Source organism: Haemaphysalis longicornis, unplaced genomic scaffold (assembly GCF_048455015.1).
Source record: "Haemaphysalis longicornis isolate Haplotype H1 unplaced genomic scaffold, Haemaphysalis longicornis Haplotype H1 scaffold_6, whole genome shotgun sequence".
In the NCBI taxonomy this organism is placed as follows: Eukaryota; Metazoa; Arthropoda; class Arachnida; order Ixodida; family Ixodidae; genus Haemaphysalis; species Haemaphysalis longicornis.
The window spans coordinates 110,020,102-110,042,863 of NW_027526407.1; the positions used below are offsets into that span (position 1 = coordinate 110,020,102).

Below are 22,762 nucleotides of genomic sequence, written 5' to 3' on the forward strand. Positions count from 1 at the left end.
AATTAGGGACGCATTGGTGCCATTGGATACTTGAGTGTTTTGGAGCGATGTCCTTTAGAGGCTCGGGATCTCGCCATCTGCTGTTATCATCGTCTCATGTAGTCAGAGTACTAAAACAGCGGGACAATCGTTTCCCAACGCGTCACGCTAGAACGCTTCGTCATTCAAAGGCGCGAGCTTTTCACAGCAAAGTTGTATACATCTACCCAACCACGGCGTTATCACCCGGGGCAAAAACACTAAGGCGCCAAGAATACACTTGTACACTACATAATTTGCCCCTCGCCAGGTTTTACGTTAGGGGAGATGGCCCTGCGTTTTTCTTCTTTATATGTATTCAAACAAGTACCGAAGCACATATACTCTAATAGCGCTTATGCATTGTTTACAAATATGATTTTCAAAGATTTTGTAGTAGCAATAAATAGTAGAAACAAACCAATAAAAGTACCTACGTTTGTAAAACCTCAATGCTCGCCTCACTTGAAATCTTTCCGGATGGATATGCTCTTTCTACTGTTCCCGACTCTGACTGTTCTCCTCAGCAACATCTCTCCGAAGTAGGTCGCTGTGTACGCAGCGCGAAGGGGAGCAAAATTTTAAAAGTGACGCTAAGCACGCCCATAGGCCGACGCTTATTGAAGTTATAAATCCACAAGTTTATGCATCCGAACCATTATGATTAAAATATTACACACCAGTATTTTGTCCGCGTGGTAAAAGAGACATTGTCGCAACAGCTAATGACCTCCTCTCAACATACATACCATTTCACAGACAGGACAACTAAAGCGTGTAATTAGAGAGTTGGTTGTTAACTAAGGAATGTGTGTCTTCTAGCTTGTGTTCCTTCTCATATCAATACTTCTCCCTGTACTAATTATTGCAAGTACTAAGATTTTCGTTGACTTGTGAAACCATATAGATTTAAATAAAATGATTTTTTTTCTCAATACCACCCCTCAACACTCTTCAGACCTACTGCTATGCTTACACAACAACCACCAAGCAACGTGCTCGCAGAGGACCGATGATAAATGAAATCTGCTAGTTACGAGGAGAAGAGCTTCCGTAATCGGGCGACTGATAGACAGCGGGACCGGAGAAAATAGGCACTCAATATTTTTGTACTAAGACAATAGCAAGTGAACGAAGGGTGGCAGAGGTTGTGTTAAAATATTGGAGGGGGAGAGTGGTCAGGATGTTCAACCAGACAACCAAGGCGTTTTTCATGATGTGTAGAGGGAGGTGTGGGGGCGGCGCAATCATTTTCAGCGAGTTCTTTGTGTATGGATATTCTTGTGTGAGCAAATTTCACAAATATTCATAGAAAGTTTTGGGCTTGGAACACAGAAGAAGCAAGGTCAGCCTGCTAGTAATGTCAACGGCTTGCTGGTTTCGATAATATTAGAAGTGTCACGTACTTCGAACTGACTGGGGATAGCGGAGGGGTGCGAGAGTTCGGGTGCGCTCGCCATGTTGTTATTTGCTGGGTTCGTTGTTAATGGGAGCATTTACTCTCATTGAGTCTGATCAATTGCGATTGCCGAGAAATGGGGTGATTGGAGTGGCGAGGGATCTGAGTGGTTCTGCTTCAGGAACATTGGCCCTGTTTGAAGGCTAGAGTTATATGGGAGTAAACGCCTGCTTTGTCTTTGGTGAAATACAGACAAGCGTACTGCCACAATCAGTGAGCCAGACACAATCACAGGCCCACCTAATAATGCCTTAGGGAAGGGGCAGGGAAGAAACAAGATTAATGTACCGGTGTTCGGCTCTGTAACTCTTTTAAGGAAATCATGCATAAAATGCAGAGTTTTAGCACCAACACAAAATAACTTGTTTGCTTTTAGACCTCCTTCTTCATATTCACGAGAGTGAGCATGAAGTTACTTATGTCAAATTGTGTCCACAAATCCCATAAATAATCAGTGTTTATAAAACAGTACTCGCACCAAGTAAACCCAAATTTGATTAGGCTGCCCTTTAGATGCGCGTCTTTCACTTCTTACGTTATTACAATTTTACGAGCTAAAAGTAAAACGTCTAATTTAGAGCTGCTTATATGTTTTTTTTTATTATTTTTATTCCAGCTACCAGACCACGCTAGCTTACGGACACAATAAACTCTTAGAGTAGTACAAAATTTATTTATTTGGTAATTTCCGTTCATAAATTGTTTTTTGTACGTTCGATTTTTTGTATGTTCGTTCTGTACGTTTGATTTCTGTACGTGCAATTTTTTTCATAATGCATAGCACCAGTTGGTGTTTATAACCGTTTTGTATAAATGTTGTTAATTTGTCGCCTATTTCGACGCAACATTGAAATAAACTTTTTAATAGTTAGCTCCTCTTCCTAACTTGACGCAGTTTTTACAAGAACAAACGTATTGACAGTCTTCGCAACCCGCCAGGCAATCATACAACCGAAAGTATTGCGCTAGAAGCGCTGAGAAAATTTTGTATCGCACGATCAAACCAAGTCCCAAAGGTTGCCTTTAGTAATCAGGGTGCCAGGTTGCATCATCCACCTTTGCCTTAATCAACGTGCAATACCGAGGCAAAGAAGGCAGAGGTAATAAACAGCTGGCGACGCCGCTCGTCACGCAAAGCCATTCACTATTTATGAGAGACGGGTGGAAGGTGAAAAGAAACGCTTCCGGCAAGGCGTTACATTTGCTAGCATACATTGACAGCACGCATAATCTCCCAAGCCGCTCGATCATAGGAAAAAGCTTCCGGAATAGAGTACGCCTGTGAGGTCTGATTAGCATGCAAAAACGCTTGTGTACATTGATCAGAAACCAGGTTCGCCGACCCTAGTCTGTAAAATGCGCTTATGGCTGCGTGGTTACATTCTCAGATTATTTGGTATGATTTGCCGAAGCCATGCACCCCATGTGCTCTGGGAAACAATTATGTACGAGGCCGCAACGTGCTTGGCTGCTTAACATCAACTACGACCAGAATCGCCGAAGAGAATCCAGGTTCTCCAAAGTAGGTGTGAATGGAAAACAGTAGCCTAGGAATAGTAGAGAAAAACCAGAAGTACAATTCGAGTTCGACAAAAAAGCAACAATGTATACTTTTTGCCGCCACGAGATATAGAACAGTTGCTAAAGAACTCTCAGTACGGCATGCCAATGTACGTTGAAGCACATCGCCATTCGGAGATACACTTACTCAAAGGCATCTTAAAAGACTATTCCTATAACGTTATATTGCCACACTGACTACGTAGAGGTATACAACGTGGACTGGCGATCCCGCAAAGCACGTCCACTGTACGAATACTTAAGAGCCTAGTTCAAGGGTCGTTCTATATCATACGATAGATATTTATAAACAAACATTGGGATGTATCTCCCCTTTTGAGCACATAATAATTGTTCATTGTAAAAAAACACCAGTTGCTAGCTTTGGGGGCGTGAGCAGATCCACACTGGGGAAAGTCACTGCGACTGCAGTGCAGAGTTGATCTTGTACTTCCAGCCAAGCGATTACTTTTCAGCTGATTGCCGCTAGCTAATACATGCCATCCGCCATATTTGTGTTGCCAGACCACCTTTACCTCTATATGTATATTTATATGATTGGTGTCTTCTGTCTTACTTATACCCTTGCCCCATCTACCAGGCAGGCAGATTTAACACATATTCGAAAGTGTAATTTTATATTCGATAGGTGTGAGCCCTACATTAGCGACGCAGCTTAACGAGCTAAGCCCCATGTACTAAGTTTAAATCTGTAACAAAATTGCTACGGTTCCGAATGAGAGAATTGTTCGTACGACTTATTCTTCTGGATCACCTGTCCCCAATACAAGAATAACACAATTACGCTAAATTCCTTTTGTGTGTGTCACCACAACTGCGTTGTTTATTTGTTATCTTTTCCAGGGGGTAGCATACCTGGCCTACCTGCTCCACCTGTCCCGACTCCTCCACAGCCACTTCCTTCGTGCAATGACATTGTTACCGCTGTAAGTGCTATTATTCTGTCATAACAAAGATTAAATGATTTCTTTTTTTGCAAAAAACGTCCTCTAAGGAATTATTGCCGTCTGTGAATTTACTGCCGCACGTGGTAAGCTGTCGGCGTTATTATCACTCGCAGCATAGTTACATATTGCGGCAGTGCTCCTATTGTGCAAGCCTGTTATTGCATGTGTCATAGCGTTTTATCTGTTGCAATCCCCTGCCGCTCTGCGCTACAGTGCCCACGAGTTCAACTTGAAGGGAGACAAGGACAAGGGCGGAGCCGCGTTCTACCTGCTTTACAGTGCTACTGCAGCATGGCCTCGAGTGTTTTCTGCCGGCGCTGATGGGCTATTAAGCCTCCTGTTTCATTTTGCCGGGACATTTTTATGGAGCGTGCAATGTGCGCTCTCAAGCATTTCGATACTTTGGGTCGAACTCAATGGGTTTCGACCTAGCACGTACGGGTTTGAAATCTGCATGCATATCGGGGTCGAAATGCACGCGCTTGCATGCGTCGAAACAGTCGCCTTCAAATCTGAGAGGAGCAGACAGAACATCGTCCACAAGACCAGCCGCCTATACCCAGGCCTTGAAACCACCTTACGCAGCCTAACAACCCCAACAAGGGCAGTAATATCCACCGCCAAAATAAACCATACCTTTAGATCTGCGGCTCCACCTCACCGCTTGTTTTTCTTGGACCACGGACACCGGGGTCGTCTCATGGAGAGAGCTTTCAGAAAGTGGTAAAGTGGCCGGGCTATTTCTACCGTGGCGCCGTATTCAACGTTTGAGATAACCAGCAGTACCTCCACAACCTTTGCTTGTCGCTGGAAGATTCCACTCGAACAAGGCTCGAAAATTTTGAGCGCTCGCTGCCCAGCTGTCAAGGGTTGCGGCGTCAGTGGCTGGAGACATGCGGCAGCGACGTGCGCAAAGGGAAGGCCGAGCGTGCTGATGAGTAGATGGCTAAGAAGCCAAATGAGAGCGGGGCCTTGCTATTGGAAGAAATGTAGCTCTTGTTTAGGCGCGCTGAGCAACAGCAAGACTGGAGCAATGAATGTGCGTCACCTGATGCGTGCTGTCAAGAACGGCGATCCGCGGACTTTTTCGGAGCCGTCTAAAGACGGTCGCCGAAATCGTACGAGAGGCGTCCACAATGGAAGGTTTTTTGGAGATATGCGTCATGCAGAACTGATGTCAACTGAATTTTGATGCTTGCTGATCGACTTTTGACGACGTGAGGGCCCTCCGGAAACTTTTGCGTAGCGTTGCTCGGAAAGAACTGCAGCTACTTCAAGGAAGAGACCATCGGCCTAACTATCCCTACCAGTGACGGTGTATGCATTATGGCGTTAGAATAGCAGTGGAGTCACCAACACCTCAAGTCCAATGGCCGGTTCTAACCTACACGTATGTACTGTGCACCCCGGCTCGTGTGACAAGTCCAGTACAGGTTTTATTGATGTGCTCCGGCCTCGTGCTCCTGGGGTGGGTGTGTTTACGCCTGCTGTCCCGCAGCCATTTCAGGAGGTATTGAACACTGCGTTCCCTTGCGAAGCTAGACCCTTGGAAAATAAAGCGATCTTGTAAGAGAGAGACAGAATCGACTTTACTGAGCTCAAAAATTCGACGGTGCGCGCAGGAACCTGACGGGGGGGGTTCCCTATTCACGGGACCCATATGTCCCCAGCAGCTTCTGACCCCTAGCCTTCAGTGGGAGCGGAGTTGGCAGGGCGGGGCTGGACAACAAGGTCACCCATCACTCGGGGGGTTCAGGTTGGGGGGTGTTGGGGTAAAGGAGAGGGGGGTTGTTGAGGTCTTTGCAGTCGACTATGATGTGCCAGAATGCCTCGTTTCGTTTTGCAGGAAGGGCAGAGTGTGTCGTTCTCCGCCGCGTATATTCCATGTAAAAGAACGAGATTCGCTAGCGATCCCTCCCGCGTGTGCCGCAGGATCGTTTTGCTGTTGAATAGTTAACTGCGGGTGCGGTTCGGGAAGTTTGCACTTCGCGTTTCTGTACATCTGAGTAATGTCTCCAAAGCTCGTCACGGGATACGGTAGCTCAGCCGGCTCGTCCTCAGCCCGGATGGACAGTTCTCTAGCGTGGTGGTCGGCGAGGGCGTTGCCTTCCATATTCGAGTAAGCCGGTGCCTACACGAGGTCGATGGTCGTCCCGGATGCTTGTGCTTGGAGAGAATGGCTCGCGCCGCGGGAGAGATTACTCCCTTTCGGAAGCTTCGGCAGGCTGAGTTTGAATCTGTGACCATGCTGTCCGCGCTTGGTTGCACGAGGTCGAGTGACACGGCTGCTTCATCCGCTATGGTTGGGTCAGTCGTCCTCAGCGACGTGCTGACGATCAGCTTGTCAGTGGACGTGGCTACCGCCGTTGCTCGGTCGTCGTGTTCTCCTCGGTCGTCGTGTTCTCTTCGGTGCTCCTCCAGCTGTCGGGCCAGGGCCTTGGTTCGCGCAGTCCACCTCCCTTTGTACTTCCCCAGTTGCATGTTCCTCGGGAGTGGCTTGGTTTTAATGGCCTCTTGTCACTGCTCGGGAAGGGCCGCCTTGGTTTGCAGTGGTTGTATATATCATCATGTGTTCCGTAGGACGACCCGGCCATGCTCCGTTTGGCTTAGCCGTACCCTTTGGTTGGACAGGTGAGCCTCGATCAGCTCCTCCACCGTGTTGTGGGCGCTCATGTCCAGCAGTTTCTGCGTGTACGAGTAGATCGGCAGACCCATTGCCTGCTTGGTTGCTTTACGCAGCATCGTTTTCAGGGTGTCTCTGTTTGCCTACGTTATCTGGAGGTACGGGACAGCGTAGGTCACCCTGGACACGAAGAACGCCCGCACTAGGCGCATTGAGTCGTCTTCTTTTAGGCCTCTGTTACCGTTGAGACCCTTTGGATCATGCTTAATATTTGCTCCGAGGTGTTTTTGACCTTCGTGACGGCCGCGTACGCTCGTCCGTCGCTTTGCAGCAGCAGACCCGGGATTTTGATCTGTTTCCTAGGTTAAATGGCCGTGCCGTCGATGGTGAGGGTCACGTTCAGCGTTGTCCAGCTTAACCATGAGCAGCTACGATTTCTCGGGAGCGCAGCTCAGCCCGCTAGTCTTTGCATATTCGTGTTCCATCGTTGCCGCCCTCTGCAAGACATCCTCCGCCCAAGCATCATTCCCGGCTCGGTTCGTCCACACCACAATATCGCCGACGTACAGCGCAAGGTCCACGCCTTCAATTTGCTTAAGTGGGTTGAACAGGGGCAGGAGGGTCAGATTGAAAAGCACGGGCGGCAAGACTGACCCCTGAGTGGTGCCTCAGTCACCGAGCTCGACAGGTTCCAACGTCTCTTCCCCTATCCTAATGGTTGCTGTTCTTCTCAATAAGAAGCCATTTACGTGGCCGAAGGTTTTCCGACCACATCCCGTTTTGTTTAGATTTTGAAGCACGCTCGCGTGAGACACGTTGTCGAAGGCATAGAGTTTCTTACAGTATACACTAGAGAGGAATCTGGCGCTAGCGTCTATGCGGCTCACATCAAGGTCGTCTGTGTCGTCATGGACCGCCATTATACATCGCGCTCGCCTTAGTTTCATCACTGGCTTAGATTAAAACATTTTAGTGACCGCAAATTTAAACAAAGTGCCAAAAAAACGCGAGGAATATTGTGCAATTATGAAAGTTGAAAATAAAAACAGGCTGTTTTAAAACTAAGAAAAAAATAAGTAAGGCGTATTTTTGCCGGAACGGTTGTGCCTGCTATTCCGCAGGCCAAGGTTGTAGTTACTAACAATGTTATTTGGGGGTAAATCATTAGAGAACGTGATTTTAATAATTTTACCATTATTTTAAAAAAAACACGTTGTTTAAAGAGTTTCGAAAGTTTTTTGAGGGCGCTTATGAAAATGTCGCCTTCGTGGTGAACCGGTGCACCGCGACCGCCAGCTAGTAAAAGAAGAAAAATGTAAACGTGGCTTTAAACAGTCGTGGACGATGACAAGATAGGACGCATACAAGCGCCCGTATCTGCCGTATCTTGTATTTGTCGAAGTACGTTTTGTTTCTTCTTTTCGTCGTCTACAAATTTCGCGGCGGCATATTACCTGCTAAGTCATACGTCCTTCGATTGTGGCATGAGCAACGTCAGGTACGATCATGATTGGCCTGCTGTTTCACTGAACACTGCTACCACAGAAACGGGAGAATTTCGGCTTCCTTGTAGCTCGTAAACATGTGAATGCATAGTGAAGAAACCAAATGCCAAAAACCGCTTAAGAATCCAGTTGTCATGCCCAGCCCAAGCCAAAAAAGATGTCTTCCCATGAACCCCCACGACGACATGGCTTACGAGGCGCAGTTCCATCTCTAGTATACTTAGTAAGAAACTCTATGGTCGACGGCCCTATTTAGGCCTAGGGCGAGTATCACCCGCGGCGCGTTCCTGTTGCTTCACGAAGACGAGTTCTTGCAGATGGATCAGGACGTCCTGAGTGCCCAAGTGATGTCTGAGCCAATACATGCTGTCGGCCATTTGGATTGTTTCTTTCAAGTGTTTTTGAAGTCTGCGAAGGAGCATCACTTCTTCTACGCTCGACGAGAGGGAGATGGGCCGCATGTTGTCAATCGTCATCGCATTGCCGGGTTTCGGGATGAATCGAACCTCGGCCTCTTTCCATTCGTTCGGCAGCCGCGAGCTCTTGCAGGTTTCGTTTATGTGCACCAGGAGGCCGCGGGCCACCACTTCGCTCATGTTTCCAAGCAACTTGTGCGTGATCGCGTCCCTGCCGGTGGCGCTTTTTCTGTTGCTTTCGTCAATGGCCGACCAGTGTTCCGTCACGGTGAACGGTGTGTCAAGCTCTTTGTTTTCAGGGCCTCTGTACCTCTCTGGCGTCGGCTACTGACCTCGCTCGGTATTGAGGTGTTTTGCCATCAGGTCGTCCTAGGGGCCTGCGGCCGCCCCCCTTGTACGTGTTGAGGACCTTGGTGAGGTTGTGGTTGGTTGCGGTCTTGCTACTCAGCGGGTAGATTAGGTGCCTGAGTAAGCTCCATGTCTTCCGTGCCGATATCTTACCCTGCAAGCCGTTGCAAGTGCTAAGCCAGATATCTCCGGATAGCTTGGCCGCGTGCTCGGCGATCTGTTTATTAAAGACCGCGATACATTTGACCAGCTTGTTGTGACGTTGGCGCTTCGACCTTCGCGTTAGCGAGTGCCGGCCGCCCACATGTGAGCTAGCCTGGCGTCCACGAAAGGTGTCTGCGCCGTCGTCGTTATTTTTTTGCGTGAACTTCTTGAGGGCCTTTTACTGATCCCTCGACCATTCGGCGTACATTTCATTTCTCTCTGCTTCCTCGTCGTTCTCCGAAGCCTCTTCCATTTCCTACGTGTATTTCAGTATCTTGTCCCAGTCCGTTACGCGCGCCGTCCGAAGCATGGGGCCGTATCGGGGTCCCTTGATGGTAATGGCGATCACGCTGTGGTCGCAGCCAAGGTACACGTCTTCGTTTCTCCAGGCCATGTCCTGTGTCCTGATAGTCACGACAGGTCCAGAGTTGTGTCCCTACTGCCACTGTTGCTCTTCTGGTGGCCATGTCCGGCTCGTTTAACAGGGCCATCTCATGGTCCTCCATTGTCTTGGTTAGAGCTTTGGCCACCTACCATTGGTACTTTTATGCCTACGTTGTGATAGGGGCGTTGAAGTCGCCGAGGATCAGGAGAAGCCTGCTCCCCGCCAACTTTTCAGCCTGGCGCACCACTCGATCGAGGTCGTACTGCCTCTGTGACGGGCGGCAGTACGCGCTCAATGAAGTATAGATTTCCCGTGTTGCCAATGGTTCTTGATTGAATCTCGATGAGAGGGTGTTCGCACCCGCCGCCTCCATGATGTGTTGAGTAGCCGCCACGTTGCTCCGGACGAGCACCGCCGTCCCATCCTCCGTCGGGTCCGTGTGCGTCACGTATCCCGGGAGTCTGGGCTTGCTGTTCGTTTCTTGTAGTGCTATTACATCAGGCTTGTATTCAAGCTTGTCAAAGTGGAGTACCTGTTCCGCCTCCTTGTTGCGGATCCCCCGGCAGTTCCATTGCAAATTACTGCAACGTCCCCCCCCCGTTTGTCTTATTTTTCTTATTTTGTCTCTGCTTCATCTTCCTGGGATGTTCCCATACGGCCACACCTATACGCCTCGAGCGCGGCCTGTAGGGGCGCCACTGAAATCCCCCTAGCGGCCCGTTTCGAAAGCAGGCGCGGGAGTCCCCGGCCCGCTCCCCCCTGTCGCCGCTGCCTTTGGGGCTCGTTCAAGACAGCGATTTACCGTTTGTCCGCGTTCGAAATACCGAATAACGTGGAGCAGGCACACTCTGTTTGCAAGCGTGGTGTGTTTACGGGAGTATAAACGTTTATGGCGCGATCTTAGTGAGATGTATATGAGCGCTGGGCGTGTGTCATAGGCCGGCGTCCCGAAGCCAGCATTTGCATGCAGCTGATTGCAATTCCGGATCCGCTGCCCTGAAATTTAGTGGCAGTGTCTCCGTAAGCAGTGTTTCCTCCGATGGTCATGTAGCGGCCATACACACTATGATGTAAATCGACTTTGTGCACTTAGAAAATCCAGCGGAGCACTCATACCTGCCAGCACGCAAGTTACGCCTGCCAATATAACATATCAGATATTGATCAGTACCATGAACAAGCCAATGTGGCATAAATTTCACAAACATTGTACCAAAGAAGTACGATGGATAATGCAAAATTACACTCTGGAGTCAGCACACGACGACAAAGTTAATGCTGTGTCGTCTTGTCCCGAGGTGAGCGCTCGCAACGATTCATCTGTTACATTTATCCTCCACAGAAGCGCGAAGATGGGCTTATAGAGTAATCCGCGTCTGTGACCAAACTCTTCTTCGAAACATCGTCATATGACACAGGGACACTGCAGAATCTAGCATAAACCGAAATCAGAGACTCTTATCAGATACGACACTCTTCCAACAAGCCCGTGTGTACGAGATTTCGGCGCACGTTATGGATCTCCAGGTGGTCAAAATTAATCCGGAGCCCTCCACCACGGCGTGCCTCATCGCCTCCGTTTCGTCGGCGCGTTAAACCCTGCAATCAATCAATCAACTCTTCCAACGACACCTCGTATCGCTTGTGAACTGCCTACCCTGTATTCTTCAAAAATGCGTCCGCCGAGTGATCAGCCGTTCGTTGAAGGCGAAAAATAAACGAAAAGTGAACACGCAGCTTGTGTGTGTGATTACTAAAACGTTCATTCGTTGATTTCGCTCCGCATTTCTAAACAACGATAGTTGAGCGTCCTCCTCACCCCCCCCCCCCAATGTCTAGCGAAATAGTGCATTTCGCATTTGGTTCGTCTGGGGAATACTACCTTGTTCAAACAAACGTCTTTAGCCTTTCAGAGGCTGCACTCGGTTTTTTTTCATTCCCGTACGACTATTTTATTTATTCCTGACTTCAGACCATTCATATTCCCGTGGTTTCATTAACATATACCTTGGTTCTTACTATAAGGCATGAGTGGGCACATATCTGACAACGCACAGCCTTTGAGTGTACTTGACATTTTCGCGTGGCTTATACTCCCATAAAAGGCACAAGTTTTTGTCAGCTGTTGGGTTATCACATCCCCGAAAAATATTTTTCTACGACGTACATATTCGAAGCAAAGCCGCATTTGTTGTCTGCGCTCCAAAACGAATCAACCTCTTACAGTGCCAATATCAGGTCTAAACGAGGCCACAATAAATAGAATTCACTTGTGCTGACGTGTTCGAAGGTGACAGCGGTGATGTGCTGCTGCCGTCGCCGACGCCCGCAAGAGCGGCCAAGAAGCGCGCAGAACTGCCTCCCCAGGCAGCTCTTGTTGGCGTTAGAGCGCTCTACCAAGACGCCGCTGTTTTAAGTGCGAATGCACTTTATAAGCGACCCCAAACGGCGGCGGCGGCGGCGGCGTCCGCAGTCCTCCTCTCCCTGGGAACGGCGTGGAGCGGAGAGGAGCGTCGGTAGCAACGGCGCGGTGACGTCACTTCACCACGTGACCGCGCTCGCTCCGCCTCCTCGCCGTGGCTGCGCGGGTGCGCGCCGCTCCCCGCACCGCTCCTCGCGCCGTGATGTCATGGTATGACGTCACAGCACGCCTCCTCTCCCCAGCAGCTGCCGCGCGCCTCTCTCTCCACCGTGACGTCACACTCTCCCCTCTCCCCCTCGCTCGGCTGCAGCTGCCGTGCGCCGCTGTCCCTCTCCCCTTGCGCTCGCCTCCTCTCTCAGCCAGCTGGCTCGGCGCGCTCGGCGCGGCGTACCCCCCTATATATGCAGCGATAAACTGCCAGACCTCCGTGGGTCGGCTCGCGCGCGCTCACGGGCGAATGCCAACGGATTTTAACTTTACTCCCCCTCATCACATCACCCCGTGCATTCGCACTTAACCATGTTCACCCTCGGGGAAATGCTTGGGAGTTTTTTTTAAGTGCCCTAAACGCGCAGTTAGCTTACAGACGTCACCATAACAAGTTGTTTAGTGCGCGGAAAGGCAAACAGAAGCGAAAGGTAACCACAACACTGCATGACCACCTATCAGCCACGCAGCCCTAATCCCGCAAACGCCACGGAGAAGCGGCGGCAGGCGGCGCAGCGATCGCGAATCTCGAGGCGTATATGCAATTGATTCCTTGATTTTTTTCGCCCGTTCTTTCTTCAGGGACGAGAAGTGGTTCCTTACGGTAAGGATTGCTCCTTCCGTCACTAGCCGTTCGTGTTTGATCGACAGCGTCCGCCCTTGGCCTTCGAGGGCCTCGAATCCGGCGTCTATCGCACTCAGTTTGTAGTTGATTTGTGTGATGGCCGTTAGGATCACTGTACGCTCTCCTTCCATTGGAATCTGCCGCGCCGCTGTCGCTTTCTCGCGGTTGACGTTGCTTTCTTCGCCGTCTATTGCCTCTTATTTGCGCGGCGCCTGTTGCGTGGGCCGTGCCGCCCCCGCATCCCGCCATAAGCGGGTGACGGGGGTCCCTCCGCGGCACCTTGCGCATTCCTCCGGCGTTCTTCACCGTGTTGTTGTCGCCTTGGGGTGTCGCGTTTGCTGAGCTACCGCTAGCTGGGGCATCTATTTTTCTCATTTAGGCACTGGTATGGGTGTCCTGCTCTTGTATTTGCGCATTTTGTCGCTCTATGATTTTCTCGAGTTCTTTTACTTCGTTGCTATCCCGTTGCGGGCTAGCTCCGGCGTTAAGGGGTTGAAAGGGAATGAGAGGCGGGAATTCGGTTTCGCCATCCCGAGCGACAGAATACCTGCCGGTCCAGACCACCTTTTTCTCATTGGTTCTCCTTCGTTGTCCGGTAGACAAGGCCTGGAATCTTGATCAGGCCCGGGGTCGCAATGATCCGGCCCGGGGTGTCAAACCTGCCCTAGATATCGAACGGGACTTGGTCCGGGACCTGGGTCTTCCGCTCGAACGTGGACCCGTCGTATCACGGTGAGGTTACCGCCGGCGCCGCCACCCTCGGATCCTGACTTCGATCGAGAGCGCCTGTGGCTGCCGTCGCCGTTGCTGCTGCGGACCGGCGCCTGGGACCGCCCCCTTTGCGAAGAGGCGCTACGTTTGGGTCGCCATGTAGGACCCTTTGGCCTTGCTTTCTGTCCTCGTTGTCTTTTTCCGCGCCCCCCCCCCCCCAGGCGCCGTTCCCAGCGCCGTCGACGGACGACGTAGGGCGTTTTGAATCTTGCCTTGCAGGCCTTTTCGGTGGTGAGATGTTTCCCCCCGCAGAGGGAATACTTGGGTACGCAGTGTTGGTCTCCTCCTGGGTTGCGATGCCGCAGCCCCGGTAAATCTTGTCTTGAGGGTTTCGCCACACGTTCATCCTGTGCCCCACTCGGCCGTATGTGTAGCACACGTCAATCTGCTTCCTATGCAGGGTACACTTCATTAGCATGTATCCATACCGGATGTAGTTGGGCACTTTGTGTCCCGAGAAGGCGATCACCACCAACCTGGTGTTGCCAATGCGTTTCGCCTGTAACGCCGTGGGATTGTGCTCGTGCACGAGTAATTCTTGTATATCTTTTTCCGTGTCCTACAGTGGGATGCTCCGTATTACTCCTTTCACGGTTCCGTGAAAGGAGTAATACGGTAAAGGAGTAAAACGCGCTGACTTCATAGGACGTTGTGCCTGATTCATTGAACGGATGTCCCTGGTACGGACAACCACGTACGAGCTGAGTCATTTATTAAATTTCAAACAATAACTGTTGCCTCAAAGGATTTATGCAAAGGTACGTTGTCACGCTTCATCGATTTTTGATAAAACTGCGCCCCAATCCACACTGTGAAGGTGATTGCAGTGCGAAGCTGAAACGACACCCACCACGGTTACCCATGTGACGTCACTTCTATTTACACACCTGACTCTACATAGTGTGAAAACAGTTACAAGTGAACAGCACCTAACCACACGCTTTATCGCTTGAAAGGGCTATTCTTTGCTTGGTTAAATTACTGCATGATGCATGAAAGGTGGTTGGTTGAGTGGTATTGGTGAAACACTTGAGGGAAACCTTTTTTTACAAAATTCAAGGAAATTCAAACCAGGTGTTAGACGATCTCACCTCTCCACCGTCTCTGCCGCCGGCGACGGGGCCACCAGATCGGCGGCAGATAAGGAGAAGTCAGATGCCATGAATTGCTGTGAGCTCCGTTTAACTACGTGCCGTTGGTGGAGCACAGAACGACGCGAGAGCTCACGTGACGCTATCACGTGGAGCTAAGAACGCCCTCGACAATGTGCTCGGAGAGTGCACCTTCTGTCGCCCCGTCTTCGCGTGGGCTCAGAGATGAAGAAGTAAGGCAACGCAATCTTGCTGAGTATCTCTATTCGTTGCAGTTCGATTGCTTTCGGCGCAAGTAGGTTTTTTTATCTCTACGGGAAAGTTTTCTATTGACCCAAAAAAGCCGTTGGAATGTAGACGTATGAAGCATCGCTTTTAAAATCTTTTAACATGTCTGCTTTAGGCTTATGACTGTTTCTTTTTGCAGGCTGGATATGCAAAAGGCTGCTCTTACAAATGCCTCACTTCAATAAACCAAATACAGATGCAACCTTACCCGGAAGGCACGCCTTGCCTTGTAAGTCATTTTGGCAAAAATTACACGATGATCATTTTTCTCGCGTGTGTCACTGCATTCGACAGACCACTCTCAAAGTTTTGTGCTTTTATCACGAAATTTGTGGTTGTTTCGGCCAACAGTGACGTCAGTGTGTTAACACTATATTTCCACATATTGTATACTGGGTGAAAGCAAACTATTTACCATTACTAGAAACTTCATGGGGGCCTATGTATTTATTTGAAATGCGTGCATATTGCCGCGAACCATGCATTGGGTTCCTTTATGGTCTGTTTTTACTGCCCGGCTGCAGAGTGTCGGAACGAAACTAAAATCGGAAACGGAAAACAAAAAAAAAAACGATATTTTTGGCCGGAACAAAAACGAAAACGATATGGCATTTATAATTCGGTTCCGGAGCGGAACCGAAAAAAAAAAACGTTTCGGTTTTCGGTTGGATTGCGAAGTGCGTTCGAGTACGTGCGCACTTGTGCACATGATTTGCGATTCGAGGTTGAATGACTGAACCTATTCCGATTAGCGATCTGCGCATGCTTGGGGAGGTTGGTGTGCATCGTAATGCTAAAAGTGAGCTAGGTACACTCGCCATCGCGGGCGAAATTGAAAGGCTAGAAAAGAAACCGCGTCTTCCTATTACCGCAAATGTATTGGCATTTTGGGAAGAGCACCGAGAACGCCAAACAGAACTGTGCTCTTTAGCGGAGGTAGCCTTTGGTGTTCCAGCCACCCAAGTCAGCATGTTTAATTTATCTGAGCTGAGGTTTAGCTAAGGTTTAATTTATCAGACTAGAGGTCTCGTCTTTCGCCCAGCACAGTTGAGGAAGTGCTGCTTCTGAGGTCTTAATAAGTGCCGTAAGATGTGTCTGAAGAAGTGCTTCAATTTTCGTGTGCACTTGTGAGGGGTATTCGAGGACGTGCAGTTCTGAGGTCATGTTCGGGGCCATAAAAGATGTGTCTGAAGAAGTGCTTCAAGTTTCGTGTTCCCTTGGGAGTGCTATTTAACCGGTTTAATTTTTACCAAAAGTCAATAAACATGGCTTTTTGATTTTTTCTCTCATTTTTATTTCGTGCAAACACGAACCGCTATGAAACGTTACGAACCATTCTATTTTTTGTTCCGGAACTAAAATGAAACGGAACATTTGTGTATAAAATGAAACAAAAAACGAAAAGAAAAACATGTTGTTCCGGCACTGTGCCGGCCACGCCCAGCAGTGTTAACTGTGTCCAAAGAGAACCACGGGTTCCATTCTTTAATTCTATGTCGCACTGGTTATCTCATTCTGATAGGAGGGCGTTTCGCACTAACCTCACTTGCCTATAATAATCTTCTTTGATGTGCACTGATAGGATGTAACAGGATGGCAAGTTGGGGGAGTTGGTGCTGATTCAGTTAGTGCTAGTTAGCGCTAACTGAATCAGCACCAGCGCTGACAAGGCTAGTTAGCACGTCGTCCGGTGTATTTCTCTTCTTAGTCTACGTCTTTCCGCGCCTGTTTTCGAGATAAGATAGGTTGTAAATCGACGTTTCCAGTAACACTCGCGCCAAAAGATAAAAGCCCGCAGAGCACACGCCGCGGCATTCGAATCGCCGATGCTCGCTTACGCACGTCACATTTTGACTGCTGCAACGCCGCCTTTGTTCTTTTTAGTTGTTAGGAGAGCACAAGTTCACTCCAATAAGCCTGTTTTTCCTTCAACGCGACAGTGACATCTTTGGCTTCTTGGTATCTGGTGGAAGTGCTGGGTACGCACCCACATGCTCCCTGCTCCTTCTGGAAAACGACAAGCCAGCCCAAGCGGACCAACCCGCCGACTACAAGGTTTACCGGCCTAGTTAGGGCTTCTACCGGAACAAACCAAGAGGAAGACAGCCTCATCCGAAAAGTAGGTGCATGAAGCTACTCTCCCCATCGTCTTGCAACAGCTCCGTGAACCACCATCGTTCCGCAGATTTCTGGGGGAAGACCATGTGGGCTGTCCGGAGAAAGTGGAACACGCCGTGGGATGATGAAGAAAGCTTTCGGCAGGTGTTCTTCTATTTTGAGGATGCAGCTGGAACTGGATTCGAAAACAACGAAAGCACCCTGACTGACGGGACTCTATTTAGGAGCGAGTTCCTGAAAACATTCGCCACCGTCGTGCGGAAGGAGCAAGTCATACTTATGTTGAAAGGGCGCACGCACAACACTCCAACAAACGGGCCGTGACCTTTGTTGAAGAGATGAAGCAACTATTTCGCCGTGCGGACCCCGAAATGACAGAACAAAAGAAGTTACGCTTCTTTTACGCGGTGTGAAGGAGGAACTGTTTGCTGGACTTGTCCGCCATCAGCCCGAAATTGTCGCCGAATTCGTGTCCGAAGCCAGCACAATTGAGCAGGCCCTCGAAATGCGTGCTAAGCAGTATGACTGCGACTTAGTCGGTGCGGCCAATGCAAACTACGTCGACCACGTTGGAATTCCGGCTGATAGCCTACGCGAGACCATCCGCGCAGCTGTGAGAGAGGAGCTGCGGAAACGTGTCCACCGACATCGAAGCCCCAACTCTCTTCCCTCGCCGACGTCAATAAAGAAGTGCCACAAGCGTTGGGAATTTCTACGCCGTCCGAAGAACCCCGGGAGCCACATGCTCTGACGTACTCCGCGGCTGTTAGTCGACCCCACCCTGCTCCAACAAGTCATGAAGAGGTCATGCCGTAACGCCACCCACTGTCGCCCGCCCGACCTCCGGTAGTGCGAAACCAGACGCCGAGGAAGACAGACCTATGGCGAAAGTGTGATAAACGTCCTCTGTGCTACTACTGCGCAGATGCCAAACACTACTACCGTCGCTGCCCCTACAACAGGCTCGGGTTGCGAAGGTTCTCCGTCGACGCACTACGCCCGCGACCAGGCCAGCGCCCAGCTGAGATTGAAGAATACCTGTCCAACACCAGCCATGGACCAGACCGTTGCAACCGTTCGCCGTCACCCTACTCGTACCAGTTGCCAAACACTTCGCATGTGGGAGGTCCCCCAGCCCACGCGGGGGTAACTAAAGGAAGCAATTTTTGAGGTGAAGTTGCACAACGGCGTAAAAACGAAAACTCTCCAACGACGCAAGGATTCGACGAATACTGTTACTCACGACATGTGCACATCCCGACGACCCGACCTAATCCTGACGACACACCCGAACACGACGACAGCCACGCGGCCCCACGTGTTCCCGCCATTACCGAGACTGCAACTGAGAAGATGACGACAACGACGACGACGCACAGTGCCCCAACGTCAACACGCACAAGCCGAGATGCGACACCCCGACGCACACGGAACTCGAGGAAGGCGGCGTCCGACGTCAAGGTGTCTATAGACGGCTTTGATATAGTCGCCCTCATAGACACGGGAGCAGACTACTCGGTGATCAGTGGTGTCATTCGATTGTAAGCTGAAGAAAGTAACGACCAGGTGGAACGGTCCGCACATACGAACAGCAGGAAGCCATTTCGTAACGCCAAGCGGAACGTGCACATCACGCTTCCCCATGGACGACACCACGTAGGCTGCCGCTTTCGTCATTTTGCTTCACTGCTCCCGCGAAGTAATTCCTGTAATGCACTTCTTGACGGACAACGGTGCAATATTTTATCTGCAGACCAGGTCGATATCTTTTTCCTCCAATCACTCCATGACCCCGGAACCAAACCGCGAACGCCGTGCTGCTGTAGGGATCGCTGATGATTATGTCAGCCTGCCACCCTGCGCAAGCTTGATGATCACCGTATACACTGAAGATGCTGCTCCTGATTTCCACGCTGTCCATAAGAATGACCAGAGGTTGCTTCTCAACCGGGCTGTCTCCATCGCCAGAGGCCTAGCGCGCTTTAAGCAATGCAAATCCCACATTTTGGTCACCAATTTGAACGAGGAGTCATCATCACCAGCCTATCTACGCCCACTGCAGGGCAAAGGCCTCTCCCATTATTCTCCAATTACCTCGGTCCTGTGCCAACCGTGAACAAATTATCCCCGCAAACTTCTTGATCTCATCTGCCCCTCTAACTTTCTGCTGCCCCCTGCAACGCTTGCCTTCTCTAGGAATCCACTCTGTTACCCTAAATGACCAGCGGTTATCTTGCCTTCGCATTACATGCCCTGCCCACGTCCATTTCTTCTTCTTAATTTCTACTAATATGTCTTTAATATGGGGGAACGAGGAGTACCAGCATCTAAACAAGGGAACTGCAGTTGCGTTCCTAGAAGAAACTCAAGAAGAAAGTCAAGCGTATTCCGGTCGCCAACATTGAACGCACGCGCGCACATGTTTCCAAGGTGCCGCCTCCTTTCGACGTGAACCCGGCGCTGCCGCAAAAAAATCGGCACGGAATACTGGATTTGCTGCGTCGCTAGAGCAAGTGTTTTTCGTCAAACACAAAATTACGTCAGACACCTCTAGCGATGCACCGAATTATATCCGAAGATGGATCTCGACCTACCCGACAGCCAACGTAACGCGTCTTTTCACACAAGCGGGGAGGCATCAGGACTGAAGTCGACGATACATTCAGCGACGACAGTATACAGCCATCGAAAAGCCCTTGTGCCGCACCGGTCGTACTCATAGAGAAAAAAGACGGTCCATTAGGTTCTGCGTTGACTAGCGGCGACTGAACAAAATCACCAATAAGGACTTGTACCCCCTTGCCACAAATCGACGACGCCCTCGACTGCAAAAAAAACTGCAAAGCCTGCTCGTACTCGCTGATTTGTACGAAAACTCGGAAACGGAAATGCACATAGACACCAGTGATATAGGCTTGGTTGTCGTCCTCGTCCAAAAGCAATGCTGTGGAGAAATGGTAATCGCCTCCGACAGCTGTGGTCTGTCGAAAGAGGAGAAAAACTACTCTGTCTCCGAGAAAGTGTGCCTGGCTATCATTTGGCTCATTTCGAGTTTCACCCATACGTGTATGGAAGACAGTTTAAGGTTGCGACAGACCACGAAGCATTGTGTTGGCTTGCCAACTTGAAGGACCCTCTGGCCGTGTGCGTAGGTGGAGCTTGCGCCTGCAAGAAATCGACGTTACAATCGTCTATAAATCCCTCAGGAAACACTCCGACGTCGATTGCCTGTTTCTCACCCACCTCGACCGACAACCATAAGACACCGATGAAGACAGCGCGTTCTTTGGAGTAGTGACGGAAAGAGACCTAGCCGCCCAGCAGCGTGCGGACCCCGACTTACGCGTCATGATAGCATACCTCTAAGGACGCAACGTCACCGTGCCTAAAGCGTTCAAACGCATCTTACCAGCACTCAGCCTAAAAAACGCCGTCCTCGTGAAGAGGAATTTCAGCCGCGGAACGAGACCAAATTACCTTCTTGTTATCCCCGCGGACCTTCGTGTCAAATTATTGGAAGCATGGCATTACGACCCGTCTTCCGCATATCTCGACACAGCTTCAACTATTGGAAAAATCAAGGGGAGGTACTACTGGCCCCGTCTTACCTCTGACATCACCAACTACGTTCGGAGCTGCCGTGACTGCCAGTGAGGGAAAACGCAGCTGACGAGACCCGCCGGACATTTGCAGTCAATCGCCGTCCCATCGAGCCCTTCCAACAGATTAGAATGAACCTTCTGGGCCCGTTTTCTAAGTCGCAATCCGAGAACAAGTGGATTGTCATAGCGACCAACTACATGACGCGCTACGCAGCGACGGCCGCTCTTCCGAGAGGGACTGCACAAGAAGTCACGAAGTTTTTCATTAACAAAGTTGTGCTGCGACATAGAGCCCCTGAATTCGTAATCCGGGATCACGGAACGGCCTTCTTCGCGGAGCTTATTCAACGAATCTTACGCTACAGCAACGCAGATCACTGAAGAACAACGGCGTACCACCCCTAAGCGAACGGACTTATATGCTGTCTATGTACGTCGACGTTGAACTAAATACTTGGGACGAAGTCCTATCTTATGTCGCGTTTGCATAAAACACAGCGACCCAGGAAACTACGCCGATGACACCGTTCGAGCTTGTCTACTTAAGACGGCCGACTACGATGCTCGATGCCATGCGTCCGCACGTCTAAGACGACTACCTCACCGCCGATTTCCAAGGATATGTTCAACGTGCGGACGAGGCCCACCAGCTCGCTGTAGTTTGTATAACGGACAAGCAGCTGCTGTATGCCGGCCGCTACAACCTCCGACGGCGAGACGCCGAGTACCGCCCAGGGGATTGTGTGTGGGTTTGGACTCTCATCCGACGACGCGGACTGAGTGAGCTGCTTTCGCGACGGTATTGCGGAACATACCGGATTCTACAACGTGTTGGCCAATTTACCTACCAAGTGATCCCCGATGGTGTTTCCGGCACATCCCGATGGCGAATGCAACCCGAAATCCTCCACGTGGTTCGCCTCAAACCTAACTGGGCAAGATGATGGACTTTCTTTGTTGATGTTGTTTGTTCGGACTGTTTACATTTTGCATCGGGTCGACGCACTCTTAGAAAAGTAGTAATGTCGCGAGCAATGCATTGGGTTTATTTATGTTTTGTTTTTACTGCCCGGCCGCGCCCGGATGTGTTATCTGGTCGCAAGCGAAGCGCGGGTATCATTCTTTATTTTTATGCCACACTTATTATCTCATTCTTATAGGAGGGCGTTTCTCTCTAATCTCACTTGTCTAGAATAATCTTCCTTGACCTACAATGTTCTGGATGTAAATCGACGTTTCCAGTAACACTCGGGGCGAAACATACAAGCCTGCAGAGCAGACGCAGCGGCATTCGATTGGCCGACGCTCGCTTACGCACGTCATTTTGTTGACTGCTGCTTCACCGCCTGTGTACTCTTTGAGGTGTTAGGTGAGCACAAGTTGGCTCCAATAAACGTTTCCCATTAGGACGACTGTGTCAGCTTTGGCTTCGCGACAATATGTAGTAAACTGCAGAACATAGTTAAGGTTTCTTCTGACAAGCTTAGGTACGTTCGGGAGGTCTACGTTCCCCTTTTTGTCAGTTAGGATAGGTCATACTTTTTGAATATCATTTTTCTTTATAGCGCTACGTACATCTCTATCAAAACGGGAAGGCCCATTGATCACTTAAGGCAAGAAGAGGCTCTGAGCGCGGAGGGCAGCAGCATAGAATAATAAAAAAAGCGTTATACTAACTGTAAAAGCTGTCGCAAGTGCACACTAGTTATTCGCCATAATGGGTTGTACCGCAGTTTTACGCTCACGGTTACCACCCAATGCAATTCAAATTTTCCGCCTTCGCAGGGTTCGACCGCGACATGCCTGAAAATGCGTCAGCGGGAGTTCTGTTTTTTTTCTGCTCCTGTTCCTCACGCACGTGCAGGCGTTGCGCTGCCCCTTTTTTCGATTACCAGCGTAAAATCCAACCCAACGAGTGTTTCTATCGAAATGAACGCAGGCTGTGCCAGTTACGTAGACGTTACCTCAAATATACCTACATTTTTTTCTGCGCGACCCAAGGGGAGATGTGTGACCAGCGCCAGCGGTTCGCGAGTTTCGAACCTTTATGACTATATTGTTACGTGGCGGCAGATGACACGAACCATGAGGTGATGAAGCGATGTATATACATGACTATTTACAGGCAGCCATTCCGAGCCCAGGCTTGCTG

At 49.9% G+C, this 22,762-nt stretch overlaps 1 protein-coding gene across 2 annotated transcripts in view; it reads left to right on the top strand.

The window, feature by feature from the left end:
• The window catches only part of LOC144141879 (uncharacterized), a 90,911-nt gene that overhangs the window by 31,372 nt on the left and 36,777 nt on the right, over positions 1-22,762 (top strand). For both annotated transcript variants that reach the window (XM_077673355.1, XM_077673354.1), the window contains 2 exons: positions 3,902-3,984; positions 15,030-15,119. In XM_077673355.1, the coding sequence (XP_077529481.1) occupies positions 3,902-3,984; positions 15,030-15,119 (173 nt within the window). The remainder of the gene's footprint in view (positions 1-3,901; positions 3,985-15,029; positions 15,120-22,762) is intronic.